This window comes from Sinocyclocheilus anshuiensis, unplaced genomic scaffold, assembly GCF_001515605.1.
Source record: "Sinocyclocheilus anshuiensis isolate Anshui unplaced genomic scaffold, SAMN03320099.WGS_v1.1 scaffold2185, whole genome shotgun sequence".
Lineage (NCBI taxonomy): Eukaryota > Metazoa > Chordata > Actinopteri > Cypriniformes > Cyprinidae > Sinocyclocheilus > Sinocyclocheilus anshuiensis.
In genome coordinates this window covers 77,935-92,225 of record NW_015552740.1, presented here as the reverse complement: position 1 = coordinate 92,225, position 14,291 = coordinate 77,935, and the positions used below count along the sequence as shown (strand labels likewise).

The following is a 14,291-nucleotide window of genomic DNA, read 5'->3' as shown; positions in this document are numbered from 1 at the left end:
ATTTAAAATTACTATATAAAAAATATATAATATAATAGAAATATAAAATAAATACTACAGTTTTTATTGTGCTTATACTGACATGCTTTTCATTATAATTTTATTTTTATTAGTATTAGTAGTATACAATACTGTTCTAAATTTTGGGCTTGGTATTTTATTTATGTATTCATTTATTTATTTAAAATATTGATTATTTTGTGTTTTAAAAAGTAAAGAGTCAGTAATACAGATATTAGAAAACAAATATTTGTGTTTACAAAAGCATTTCGCTACCTATCAAAACCTCCATCTGTTAGTAAAAGGAATTCCAGTAAAATTGATTGTTTTGCTGAGGATATCTTGGATTAAAAGGCATTCCCCATGGCCTGTCAGTCAAACTGGATTAAATGGTTGTGTATTTAGGAATCAATGAACTTGTCATTTCTGCATTAGTCCATCTGGTATTGGTATTTTCAGTTTATGTGCAGAGGTGCTTGTGATTGGATTATGTGTGGAAACTCACTTTGTAAATCTGAATCAATAGTAGGAGAAATGGATTTATTTTGGTCAAGGGGCCACTGGGGTTCTCCTTACAGATGAGCTGCAAGAAACTTTTGAAGAATTCTTCTTTGGCTCCTCGTTACCAGTGTCTGTGATGATATCAAGCCCACTAAAACGTTAAGGGCTAGATGTTCACCTTTCCTCTGTTTTAACCTCTAAGTTAATTACATCTTTCCTTCAGGGTAGCATCGTTAGAAGATATGAGACTCATTACAATAAAGCAATGATTTAATAACGTTAACAATTATATTGATGTGAACACTGAGCTTACTGCTGGGACAGAGCTGGTAAACGAAGATGTCCATGCCAATGCTGATTATATTTACTGGAATATTTTAACCTAGAACAACAAAACATCATTTGTGAAATCCATATGTGTTTGTATTATTAGAGTAAGCATATAGCAAACAAGATATGCTCACCAGGATGGAAATCTCACTGCCTTTGTTTTAACTTGTTGTCTTCTAAAAAAAACACTAAAAGCGTGAAAAGGAAAAAAAACACATGCTATTTTAGGCTGTACTTCTAACACATCTGTTTGTGTGAGGTGGTTGTTTCTCTAAAGCTTCATGTCCAGCTGAGGTAGGTGTGTTGTGTATATGCGTTAATGGGAGTGGAAAAAAACAACTGAAAAGTATCTCAAGCTCTGGCCTAGAACTTACAGTTTCCTTAAGTGAAGTCTTAGCAAACCACTGTGTAAAAAGCATTATGCAATATATAATGTATATTGATATTTTATATTTATGTTTAAATAATATGGGAGTGACCATGCATGCAAACACGCTGTAACCTCATTATTTCCGCATGATTATATTTAATTCTGTGTAATTTTTCAAGAACTTTACCATGTTCACTCGCAGGCCATTTGAATATATAATGTAACTAACCTTTTCTTGGTGAAGTAAACAAAATATATCCACAGGGCTCTTGCAGGGTGGCCATCATATTAGGTGGTCCACATCAAAAGGACCAAGATAGTCTGTGAGTGGAGAGAGAGCACATCCTGGCTTAAAATGACATTTGTTGCTTGATTGCACAGGAGTCCAGTTTGTTATCTAAAGCCTAAAACTGCCAGGGCAAAAGACCGGAAAATGCTGGAGAGCCCATGTAAGGGTATTAGACTTGGTTCTAGTCTGGTTGACAGAGCCAGGGAGGACCATTCACACACTTTAAGCCGATCACAGCCCGGTCGGGACAAAATGCATGTCCCAGGTGTTTAAATGCTATCTTTCTCTCCCTATCTCTGTAACAGGCATGCATTCACATGTCAGCACATAGAAGAGTAAATGAAATGAATTTGCAGATTGAATGGCAAGCAAAATACATCATCACTTATTGAAGAGAACGTGTCATTTATGAAAAGGTCAAGTTAGATATTTTATAGACTACATTTAGTTTACTATGCACTGATTATGTCAAGCTTTAAAATCATGATATCAAAATTGGCCCTATTTATTTTCTTTTTACATGTTATTATGAAGCAATTGTGAGCGAGAGCTTATGAGAGATTAATTGTTGCACTTTTTTTCCAAAGCCAAAAGAAAATGTTTGTCTTCGTAAAATTTCATCATAACGACTTTCAGTTTCAGCTGATGTCACCAATACTTTTTATTTTTCAACCTCTCTATAAACACCTGTCATGTACTTGTTGAAGGAAACACCTTAAACTAGTTTGTTCAAATTGGTTTGCTTGACTCCTATCTTGGTGGTCTGTTGGCTTGTTTTAGAGTGGTTTTGAGCACTTTTCAGTCTGGGAGAACAGGTAGACCAGCTGAAGACCAGCTTAGACAGGCTGGGAGATAATTTTAAGCTAGCTAAGACCAGCTTAGTTTTGTTTTTTAAGCAGAGATACTGTGAACTTTTCAGAGTCCAATCTAAACCCAATGGATTAATTCACACCCAATCCTACTTATTCATTTAAATAGCATTATATTTATAGCGTTACAAAATAAGATCCAAACCATTGTGTGGAATGCTGCAATTAGCCTATCCAAACCACCTGAGATTTGAAAATGTGTTAATATCATGAGGCATGAGTCATGAACAAATGTGTTGTATGGATTTGACAAAAGACCAATTGGTCCCATATATATGTATTGAATAGCTAACAAAGACGCATCTAAATTCAGCTTGGGGGAAATAGCCAATAAGATCAGTGAAAGCTTAAGCTAGGTACAAGTTGTTGATTAAATATGAAGTAGTGAAGTGTCTTTGGATGTGTAAATATGTGTTTGTATACACTAGTCTGTCCGTTTCTGTGTGTATGTGCATGTTAGTGAATGAAAGACTAATTTTGTAATCTAATAAGACTCCTGATACAAACACGGTGATGTCATGTTTGTGTTTCTTCACTGTGAGCACCTGCTCTCTTGGAGACGCGTGTCAACAAGCTTAATGCTTCAAATTGCTCATTGTGGGAATCTAAACATAGGCCTGCTATATGAAGGGGGGAATGTGTTCTCGTCTTATCATACTAAGTCTCATTTATTCCTATTCTGTTTCGTTTCAGGGCATAATTGGCAACGCTAATAAAGCCAGAAATAAACAGGACACCAAATTCATTTTTTGGTCTGATTAGCATATATTTTGGTCAGGTAAAACAGACCCTCTGTCTAAACGAGGAACAGTTGTGTAATTTTTTTTCCTTCTTTTTTCTGTTTTTGCTCTGTTTCACTGGTCATTCTCTGGGTAGAGGTAAAATACTGTCAATATTTAGACCTACTTAGTAGACCTATTTAGTATACTTCTTCTGTCACCACCACCACCCGCACCCAATTAATCTGTTACGTGCAAGAGGAGACCACATACATTTGCTACAAATGTGATTTGCTTTCTGCGGATGCGTGGCATTTCACGTCATATAAAGAGATCATATACATGTTTTAAAACTCAACCAAGCTGTGTTTTGTGCCTGCGGGGTTTCTGCACCTCTTTTTCTCTTTTTAAATGTAGTGAGGCCCATGACACACCAGATGAGCTGCTGTGTCTGTGCACTTTTCACAACCTGTTTCACAATCTGTCTGCTTCACCAGCACACACCCAGACACTTACACACTACTCGTTGTTGAGCTTTGCAGATACTCATTTTTGCATTTTCTACTTGAACATCACATTGTTTTTTATCTTTGCCAAATGCGTAGGAACAATCAAAAAATGATGTTTACGTCATTAAACTCTAGTTCATTATTCAAGTTCAAGTTCAAGTCTGCTTTATTGTCAATTCTTCCACATGTACAGCACATACACACAGAGAATTGAAATTGCGTTACTCTCAGACCCTTGGTGCATACAGATAACACTAACAGTAGAACATAAATACAGATATACAGATTAAGTATAAAATACAACTATACAAATATACAAATAAGGTAAAATGTAAAAAAATATATAAAAAAATATATATAAAGCAGCACACGGCACATGGCAGATAGAGTGCAAACCAGTGAAGTAAACAACAGTGCAGATATAATGATTTGTAGTGCAAAAAGAGCTTATTTAGACTGATTTAAAGTGACTGTGTGTGTGTATTTGGGAGGGGGGAGTGGGAGAGTCCGTCAGAGGACATTATGCATTCCTGACACATTCATTTGTACTGTTCACTGAAGACTGCAACGGTTTGTTTTTTTAATGTTAATTTAGATGATATATTGACTTAATTTATTGTATTGTAATTTCTTATGTAGAATTTACAGTGCACAGGTTACAGATAACCAGGAAAATTGTTCATTTTTAATCTAGCTCTCATAAAATGTTCAAATTACATTATAGTTAATTTAAATATTGTCTACATTTACAAATGAACACACTTATAATAAATAGCACTCCTTTGATTGAATCTGTTATTACTTATGTCCTCCTTTGGGTTTCTGAATTGCCCTATTATGCAAACCTGCCCTCTAGAGGTCAAACATTGACATGCACATCCCACAATTAAAAGTAAGTTCATACCAGATGCAGTGCAAGTGCAAATGTTGCTATGACTTCAACACTATAATGCGTCAACTTACAAACAGCCATCTCAGGTTCAAATGTGACTGTGAAACTGCATATTTACATAAACAATCAAACAAACACATGCACACTTAGTCACACTGCAGGACGTTTATGAAAGTGTCTCCACATGCATCATGTGAGAGTGCTTGTTTTTGCTGATGCACACAGGCAGACACCACTGTGACTTGACTGCAGTGAGATTTTTCACACGATGCTGAGTATGCTGAGCCAAAAATAAATAAATAATTCTCAAACAAGAGAGAAGAGTAATCACGCTGCCAGGGCTTCTAAAGTCAACAGGAAATGTTGTTTGCATCACATTTTACTAATTTAAATTACTAATTTTAAAATCCCATTTTTGACATATATTTCCAGTTTAAACAGGATATTCAATGAGAAATATTTGAGGGTGGGGCTTGATTTTGTCCATCAGGTGGTTGTCACCACAATAGAGCCTGGTAGATTAAGAGGAGGGGTTTAAAAAGTACAAGATGTCAGCCAAGAAGTAAGGTTGTTTCAAAGAATTCTAGGAAGTTGTTTCATGAGCCGTAACACAAGTTATTATATTTTGAAGAGTATGAAGACCACCAAGTTCCACAGAAAGTAAAAGGTTGATTTTGATTTTCATGTTGACTTTAAAGTCAAGGCCTTTATGAAGGTCTGAGAATAATATCTGACAAACGTTAGCAACAGGTAAGAGTGACAACAGAAAGAGTCCAACATAAAGGTAACAAGTTTAAAAGAAACAGTACAGGAAGTTCAAAAACAAGAAGTTGCACATTTTATTGTCACCTGGCTGTTGTGTTTGGCCTCAAATGCAGTCAGCGTCTCTTTTAGAGGTGGGCTCACACACATAAACAGATTTTGAATTTGGATTAGTGTTGATGTCAGGACAAAAATGATATGATTCTATGATTTGTTTTGAGTCTTGCGCAGAGGTCGTATTAAGGTGAATGTCTAAAAAAGCAGTAAATGTGTTTTATTAACCTCTGAGGCCTCATTTACTCATCTTTTCCGCCTTTGTAATAATCTACATAATTGCGTCTGTAATGTCTGCACCAGTGGATTGTGCCCTCCAACTATTTATATTTATGATGCACCAGAGTGCAGTTTGGAAATCACTATAATCCTGGTTTGTCTTGTGTCTGTATATATGTTTGTGCTGTTCAAATGATTAATGTAGATGTATATTCTTTGAAAGTTCTAAGGGAGATTAGAAAAAATAAAGCCAAACTTTTTATATGTTCGAGGCTGAATCCGATAAGCAAATGGTTTTTCTGTAGACATAATGAACAAAAGCTTTCAAACACCAAAATAATTTATGCTGCTGTCCACTTTGAAACTAAGACCATATTATTTAAATTAATTAAGTTAATTGTGTAAATTATGGTCTTTGTTCTCTAAGTAATACTCTATGAATGTTTATAATTAAATTAGCATTTAATTAATATGTCTTTAACAATTACTTTGAACATCTCTTTTAAATGGGTATAATGCTAGGTACTACAATTAATGAGCATAGATTTTGTGAAAAAGATTTCGATTTAAAAAGCAGCTTTAGGAAAACTGCAAAACCACACAGAAATGTAATGGCGAGAAAGTCCAAATCTTCAAAAGTACTGAACTGACTGAGAAAGAAAAACAGCAGGACACCCGTAGGGCTGTGAATTCATGTGCAAACAATAAAGAATCAATCCATGCACATACAAACCCACAAGCAAGAACTGAGGCAGTGTTCATTTGTATGTGCATGGCTACACTGATCAGCTAGTTTTTTATGTGCAATACAAACAAATTCATATCAAGTCCATTGAGTGGTGTCTCCTGCCGTTTTAGATTAATCCATGTTGTGCATATAATGTTACAAGACACTAACCAGTATTGATAAGTGGGATTAAGTTTTTTTTTTATTATTATTATTTTGCTAAAGATGCTACCTGTATATTACTTATGGCTTCTATGCAATGTTAGTTCATATACTAAATTTTTGTTTTTCTGTTTCTTTCAGAGCCATGACAGTATGGTGGACTGTTTGAGTCGAGTCATGCTGCACACAGCCGTGTCTTGCTGGCAGCCTTTGCTGGGGCTGGCCCTGGTGGCCGTGTTTGTGGGCTCCACTCTGGCCTGCCCCGCTCGCTGCGAGTGCTCCGCCCAGAGCCGCTCTGTCATCTGCCACCGTAAGCGCTACAACGCTATCCCTGATGGAGTCCCAACTGAGACACGAATCCTTGATCTCAGCAAGAATCGCATTCCGGCCGTCAACCCTGATGACTTTGCTGTCTATCCACACATAGAAGAACTGGACCTGAGTGGGAACATCATTGCCTACGTTGAGCCTGGAGCCTTCAACTCGCTTTACAGCCTCCACACACTGAGCTTAAAGAGCAACCGTATCAAGCTCCTCTCTCTAGGCGTCTTCTCCGGCCTCTCCAACCTGACGAACCTGGATATCAGTGACAACAAAGTTGTCATTCTGGTGGACTATATGTTCCAGGACCTGCGCATCCTCAGGTCATTAGAAGTTGGAGACAATGAGCTGGTTTACATCTCCCATCGGGCCTTTAGTGGACTACTGTCACTGGAGAGCCTGATGCTGGAGCGCTGTAACTTGACGGTGGTGCCCACAGATGCCCTGTCCCACCTGCACAACCTGGTGAGCCTACATATGCGCTACCTCAGTATCAGCTCTCTACACCCCTACTCCTTCAAGAAGCTCTTCCACCTCTGTCACCTAGAGATTGACAACTGGCCATCATTAGATTTGGTCCCTGCTAATTCTCTGCATGGCCTCAACCTCACCACGCTTTCTATTACCAACACCAACCTGTCCACTTTCCCTTACCAGGCTCTTCGCCACCTGCCTTACCTCACACACCTTAACCTCTCCTACAGTCGTATCCGGACGGTGGAGGGTGGCCTGCTTCAGGACCTGGTGCGATTGCGTGAGCTGAGGTTGGCTGGGTCTCAACTGGTGTCCATCGAACCCTACGCTTTCCAGGGCATCCGCTGGCTCCATTCGCTAAATGTCTCCCACAACCACCTTGATACCCTGGAGAGGGGTGTATTCCATGCTCCTGAGGCCCTAGAGGTGCTGTTGATCAACAACAATCCTCTGGTGTGCGATTGCCGACTCATGTGGTTGCTGCAAAGACGCCATTCCATTTCTTTTGGAGACACCCAGCCCGAGTGCAGCACTCCGGAAGGAATTCACGGACGCCCCTTCAAGGAGTTCAAAGAGACCTTGCTATCCTACTACGTGACCTGCACCAAGCCGAAGATCCGAGAAAACCGGACTCAGATGGTGTCCGTGGAGGAGGGACAGTCAGCCCGTTTACACTGCAGCGCAGAGGGGACCCCACGGCCCACTATTTCCTGGGTCACCCCACGTCGGAGGCACCTGACCAACAGGAGCCATGGCAGGGTGATAGTCCACAACAACGGCTCATTGGATATCAAGGCGGCGGAGGTTCAGGATGACGGTGTGTATATGTGTGTGGCCTCTAACACGGCAGGCAATGACACTCTTATGGTATCACTGGCAGTGAAAAGTCTGGGCTCGCTGTATGCCAACAGGACCCAGCATTACACGGATACAAGCAATGCCACTGCCAATGGTACCAACCTCCCCAATGTGACCTTTGGCCTGGACCTAAAGACTATCTTAGTTTCTACAGCCATGGGCTGTTTCACATTCCTAGGAGTGGTTCTCTTCTGCTTCCTGCTCCTGTTTGTATGGAGTAGAGGAAAAGGCAAACATAAAAACAACATTGATATTGAGTACGTGCCACGCTCAAAGTCCAATGGGACCTCTGCTGAGGAGGCGGACCAGGGTGCTGGGCCACGTCGCTTTAACATGAAAATGATTTAAGACATTGAAAGTAATACCAGTGGGAATTTACCCTGATCTTTGTTTCACAAATGCTACCTGGAACAGGACTCCTTCAAACCAATGCCAGGAAACTCAACAGTCCCTAAGGTTCAGTCCAGGTTTTGGTTAAGCTTGGACTTCACTGGATGCGCAAGGGGAATAATATGTGTCAATAATGAACCACTTTCAATTTGTATGAAACCCTCTTGGTAAGAGGGGATGTTCACCAACACTCAAACACAAATTGTGTACAGAACCGATTTGTAAAATTCAAGTATTACTCTTATTTGCCGAGGCTCGCACATGCTTTCTCACTGCGACCAACAGATGATCGGGAATCTGTTCTCTCCCTCATTATCCTGCATATATGTACGTAATGCTCAGTTATGTATGTGTATGTTAACATGTATAAACACTTTCTTTTGTTGCATTGTTCACGAAATGCAATGACCGCCAAAATTTGAACAGGCCTTGATTCGAAGGAAATACTGTGTGACCAAGCCATCGTCTCGCTACTCAAACTGTTTGAGGATGGAGGACAAAGGGCTTTAGCGGGTGTGAAATGTTACTCCGGGGAACATGTGTGCTGTTTGTCTACCCCAAGTTATTCTCCTGATATGAAGAATATTATATTTGTTTATAATCTGGAAAAAAAAGAAGAGAGATTATTTATTAGCAAAGGCCTTTACGTTCAAACTCAATAATACAAGGTGAAGATTTTCAAATGGTTTAAATTCATGATTTTCCCCTATGATTTTGCTGCAAGTATACACACCATTTTTAGTTGTGTTCTTGTCCATTTCTGTGACTCTAATCCCTCATCTGGTACAAAATACAAAATGTCTCCATTTCCAGTCGATATACCATTATTCATTTTTTTTATAATTATTTTTCTTTTTCTTTCCTTCCCTAGTAAGAAATTCTGACTTTGTTGTGGTAGTTTCTCATTTTGTTGTTGAATCATTTAGATTGTAAACAGTTCAAAGTAAAAGAAAAAAATACATGTATGTGGAATAAAGAATATTGATTTGTATTCTGATGTTGTATTTAGATTTATCTAATTGCATATATATTATATTTAAATTGATATCATTTCACACTGCTAAGTACAGTGTTTCTTTGGATATGGTATATTTTATACACTTTGAAAGACAATTTAATTACATATAATTTAAGTGGTTTACATATAACTCTGCTGTCCAAACATTGTTAGGCAATCTGAGGTTGAACTAAAGAAACTGGATGAATCAGAGAAAATGTATGTGAGGATAAGATGAAACCGAATGCTGCTGAACTAAGATACTTTGCATCCATTGTCTCCACAGCAGGAAGCACATGTTATCTAGAGAAATATCTCTAGAAAAGCTGTTAACCCTGTGACATGAGGGAAATGAGTAGGCAAGATACATCCATCATGCCACATCCATCATGCCGATGAACAATGTGTTGAGAAACACACTAGGCGTGAAAATCACAGTGGACGATAGCACTTATTATACAAATTGACAAGGGGGAGATGTTTTTATTGCTTCTTAAATGTTAGTTAGAACTTTTGTCCTCTTTTTTTCCCCATAGTCTTTCTCTAAAGAAAGTCAGAACACAAACATATGAAGTTACCTGAACAAGTGGTGTCTCGGTGTCTTAAAACCAGGTCTATAAGGCACTAACCATAAAGCCACCCATCAAAGCAGAATTCCCACTACTGCCAAGGGAGACCTAATTTGAGACCCTGGTCTGTTTTGTAACTATTGATTTCCCCAAAGACACTATGGGGTTACTGGCCAACATTAGGAATATTCTAATTTTTCTAATCTCAGTCAAACCCAAAGGACCATATGCAAAAACTGTTTCATTGGCCCTTTTCACTCCTTTTGGTCTGTGTTATTGCTGTCCCTCTGGACAGAAAGAAGGACACTCATGCTATTGCCTGAGAAAAACTAAAATTAGGTTGACTACGGTTAATGGGTCAGATGCTGACATTTTCAACTCAAGGGGATTAGAAAAACTACTTCACAAAAAAACACGCTCACAACAGCACACATAGACGTCCCTAAATTAATCATCTGTGACCTAATAAGTCCCTACAAATTCCTTTCTCAAACTACATGTCTAACTCAAACTTTAAATTTGATGTGTTAAATATTATGGTCTTATGTTCGACATGGCAAAGCGTTCTGTCTATTTTATTCTTTGTGCTTGCTGTCAGAGTATGTCTGATCTTTTGTAATAATGTCAGTATACTTATTTTCTCAGTATTCTTGATGCCAGTTTGCAGGTTGTTCCCTCAAACTGTCTTGCACCATCAAAGTGACTTTGACTTCCAGTCTAGATTTTCAGACATTTTGAACCTTGAGAATGCATATTTTTTAAAGGGGTCATCGGATGCGACATGCACTTTTACAAGTTGTTTTACCTTAGATCCGCCCTGAGTGAGCTGTCATCAGTCCACCATTGTTTCACCGCCAGAGCAGATGTAGACAAGAATGACTCCTAAGCGATTGAGGTGTTCTGTTGTTGGATGTAATAATGAACATAGCAGTCGTCATTTACTCCCGACATCTGAGCCGCTAAAGACACAGTGGATTACGTTTGTTTTTGAAGGGAATGTACCCCCAATCTACCTAAATGCGTCTATGCTCGCGCGAATCATTTGTGATCCAGCTTCCAGCCAGGTTTTTTAATGAATCTTTGCAAATCGCCTTTCCTAATAATGTGCTAATTAGCAAGTTTCACGTTGAATGCGGCTAAAGTAAACAGTCTCTCAGAGAGCGGCATGGAAGAGGGTCAGCAGAGCTCATTTGCATTTAAAGGAACATGCAATAAAACGGCTTGCTGTAGACAGAGCTGTTTTTTTACAGGGTAAAAACGGTGTTGTTTTACACTACCATCGAAGAATTTTAACCAAACTATGTTACAAACTTTTCATTAAGACCCTAAAGATTCATATCAACTTGTGGAAAATGGGCATCCGATTTTAACCACATTTAACCAGAGCTTTCATCTGGTCTTCACCAAATTTTGTACAGACCATCTTAAGGCTAGACTTGTCAAAAGATTTTGAAAGCTTTTTGATGTACTAAACTGTTCACAAGTTACACATCAACCAAACATGAAGCAAATTCTCCCTTTTTATAATCCATGAAGCTATTTACAGTTCAAAGAGCAGTGGACACTGTTGTGGTAAACTAGTTATGATGTCTGGCATCACATGGAGTACTGTATTCTCCGGGAATCCCAGGACCAGGGCATGAATAATTTATACGTTTGCATGGTTTCATTGTTTGCCAGGTTTATTTACACTGTTTTGATGTAGTCTGGAGTTCATTCTCTACTCAAAATGATCTGTTTGGGCTCAAAAATTGTTGTTGATTGTTACTGTTATTGTGTTTTGTTAGTTAGACAACATACTTTCAGCCATATACATGGCTTTTTGACATATGCCTTTAAAGTCCACTATATGCAATATCTATATACATTATAGTGCCAAAAGTATTGGCCCCCTTCTAATTAACAGGTTTGACTACTTTAGTAATTTCCATGCTCCTTGTGAAGGGTGTCAATGATTGTCTTCTGGACAACTGTCAGATCAGCAGTCTTCCCCATGATTGTGTAGCCTAGTGAACCAAACTGAGAAACCATTTTGAAGGCTCAGGAAACCTTTGCAGGTGTTTTGAGTTGATTAGCTGATTGGCATGTCACCATATTCTAATTTGTTGAGATAGTGAATTGGTGGGTTTTTGTTAAATGTGAGCCAAAATCATCACAATTAAAAGAACCAAAGACTTAAACTACTTCAGTCTGTGTGCATTGAATTTATTTAATACACGAGTTTCACAATTTGAGTTGAATTACTGAAATGAACTTTTCCACAACATTCTAATTTATTGAGATGCACCTGTATTCTAGGGAATTGTATGCTTCTAATTTTATAGCAACTGTTTGGACAGAACCCTTTTCTATTCTAGCATGACAGTGTCTCTGTGTATAAGGCAAGGTTCAAAAAGAAATGATTGATTCAGTCAGTGTGGAAGAACTTGACTGGTCTGCAGAAAGCCAAGTCCTAATGCCAGCTGAACACCTCTGGTGTGACTTTAAATGCAGACCTTGAGCCAAAAACTCATCACCAAACACCAATGACTTTTACATATGGGTACAGTCATTTTAGACACTTCCAAAACTGTTGCAACAGAGATGGAAATACAATTTTTAAATACATGAATTATGTTTCCGTCTTTGTTGCTACAGTTCTGTGAGTTCCTTTTTCTGTTCTAAAGATGGGGGTGTCAATTAAACAGCATTTGTTATATTAAGTACCATCACATCAGATTGTTAAGTACACGTTCTGTCATGACTTCTCTCTGAAAGTTTGGCATGAAAGTATGCATGGAAATGTTAATGTGTTCGGTCTTGGTGGAATAGATCTGCAACAGAGCAAGTACTGAGACTTGCTATACTGCCAATACATCCACAGACATGCTGCTGCACATATAACATATATGAAATAACCTCGCATATATAGCATACATTAAATTACCCCATAGAAGAACTATACAGGTGGAGCTGGGGAAGGTGGAGGGTTTCTGACGCATGCTGAAACTGCTACAGCAAGCACTGGCCAAGTATTTGAATGTTGAGCAGCAAGCTCATTGGCTGTTGATGCAACTAGAACCAGTCGGCTGCACCATGTGAATAATGATGTGATTATATCAGATTGAGATAGAACCTGTCGACCTGTGGTATCTAGAGTTTCATGACAGAACTTTTTATTTACTGTACTCTATCAAATGGTTTGAGTTAGATTTATTCACTGCCTCAAAAAGTTGATTTTATTTAATATTGTACCATTTAAATGTACTCACATATCTTTCTTATCTTCTTTGACATTTAATTAAGTGTAAAATAATGTTTATGAATCATATTTGAGAAAAGATTATATACCTAATTCTGACAGAAAATGTCTATTTTATATCTTCTGTCATTTCAAACAATTTGGCTCTGTGTTCAAAAAAGCACGTACATCAGCTTGTTCATTTGAGAGCAAATTTAATTAGAGAAACCCTGTAGGGCTGTGACTGAGGTACTCTTCCAGGATGTCATACAGAAAAACATTTTGCATGACTGAGTTTTATTTATGATGTCTATAACTGTGTTCCAAAAGACCTCTGAGGCACCACTGACAATCTGACGATGACTGAATTATGATTTGTTTACACATAATGTGTAGTCTACAGTGTAGTGCAGATTCTGCGTGAATCAGGTAAATTTCAGGTAAAGTATCATGTTATTCCTATCTGACTTTCATGGAATACAGAAGCTGCTGAAAGAGAATGTGTTTCAGGTACATAGTGTACAGTTCACGAAACAAATGTTGCAGAAAGTGGTTGTGAGTCATTGTTTTGAGCAGTAGAGTTAGAAAATGTGAAAACATTTTCTATTGTTTACTGTTTGATAGTCAATAACGCGAGACAATGAACAAATGACACTTATAAGCTAGTTAATCAAAAACACAGTACAGCTATGTTAGTCCAACTCCAGAACGAATGACCATTTGTATTTGTTTTTGTTTTGTTTTTAGAAAATCGAACATGTAAAGCACAAACAGTCCTATTCCTGAATGAATGATTCTCATGAACAGGTTCTTTTTAGTTCATCAAAAACATGCAGCACATCCATAGTAGTCTAACTCCAGAATGACTGACTATGGCAGGTTCTTTTTTCTTTTTTAATAAATCAAAAACATAAAGAGCGCACATTGTAGTTCAATTATACACTGAATGACCCCTAAGAGCCAGTTCTGTCTAGTGATTCTTTTCAAAGACATAGCACAATCAGTGTAGACTGGTTCCTGAATAAATGGCTCTTTTTAATGAATCAAACACATCTAAAT

At 38.1% G+C, this 14,291-nt stretch overlaps 1 protein-coding gene across 1 annotated transcript in view; it reads left to right on the top strand.

Annotated features, from left to right (window-relative positions):
- Positions 1-9,253, top strand: part of LOC107667842 (leucine-rich repeat and immunoglobulin-like domain-containing nogo receptor-interacting protein 2) — a 198,638-nt gene extending 189,385 nt beyond the window's left edge. Inside the window, exon 3 of the mRNA XM_016459562.1 lies at positions 6,545-9,253. Coding sequence (XP_016315048.1) covers positions 6,557-8,404 — 1,848 coding nt within the window. The 5' untranslated portion in view covers positions 6,545-6,556 and the 3' untranslated portion in view covers positions 8,405-9,253. The remainder of the gene's footprint in view (positions 1-6,544) is intronic.
- The last annotated feature ends 5,038 nt before the right edge of the window (positions 9,254-14,291 follow it).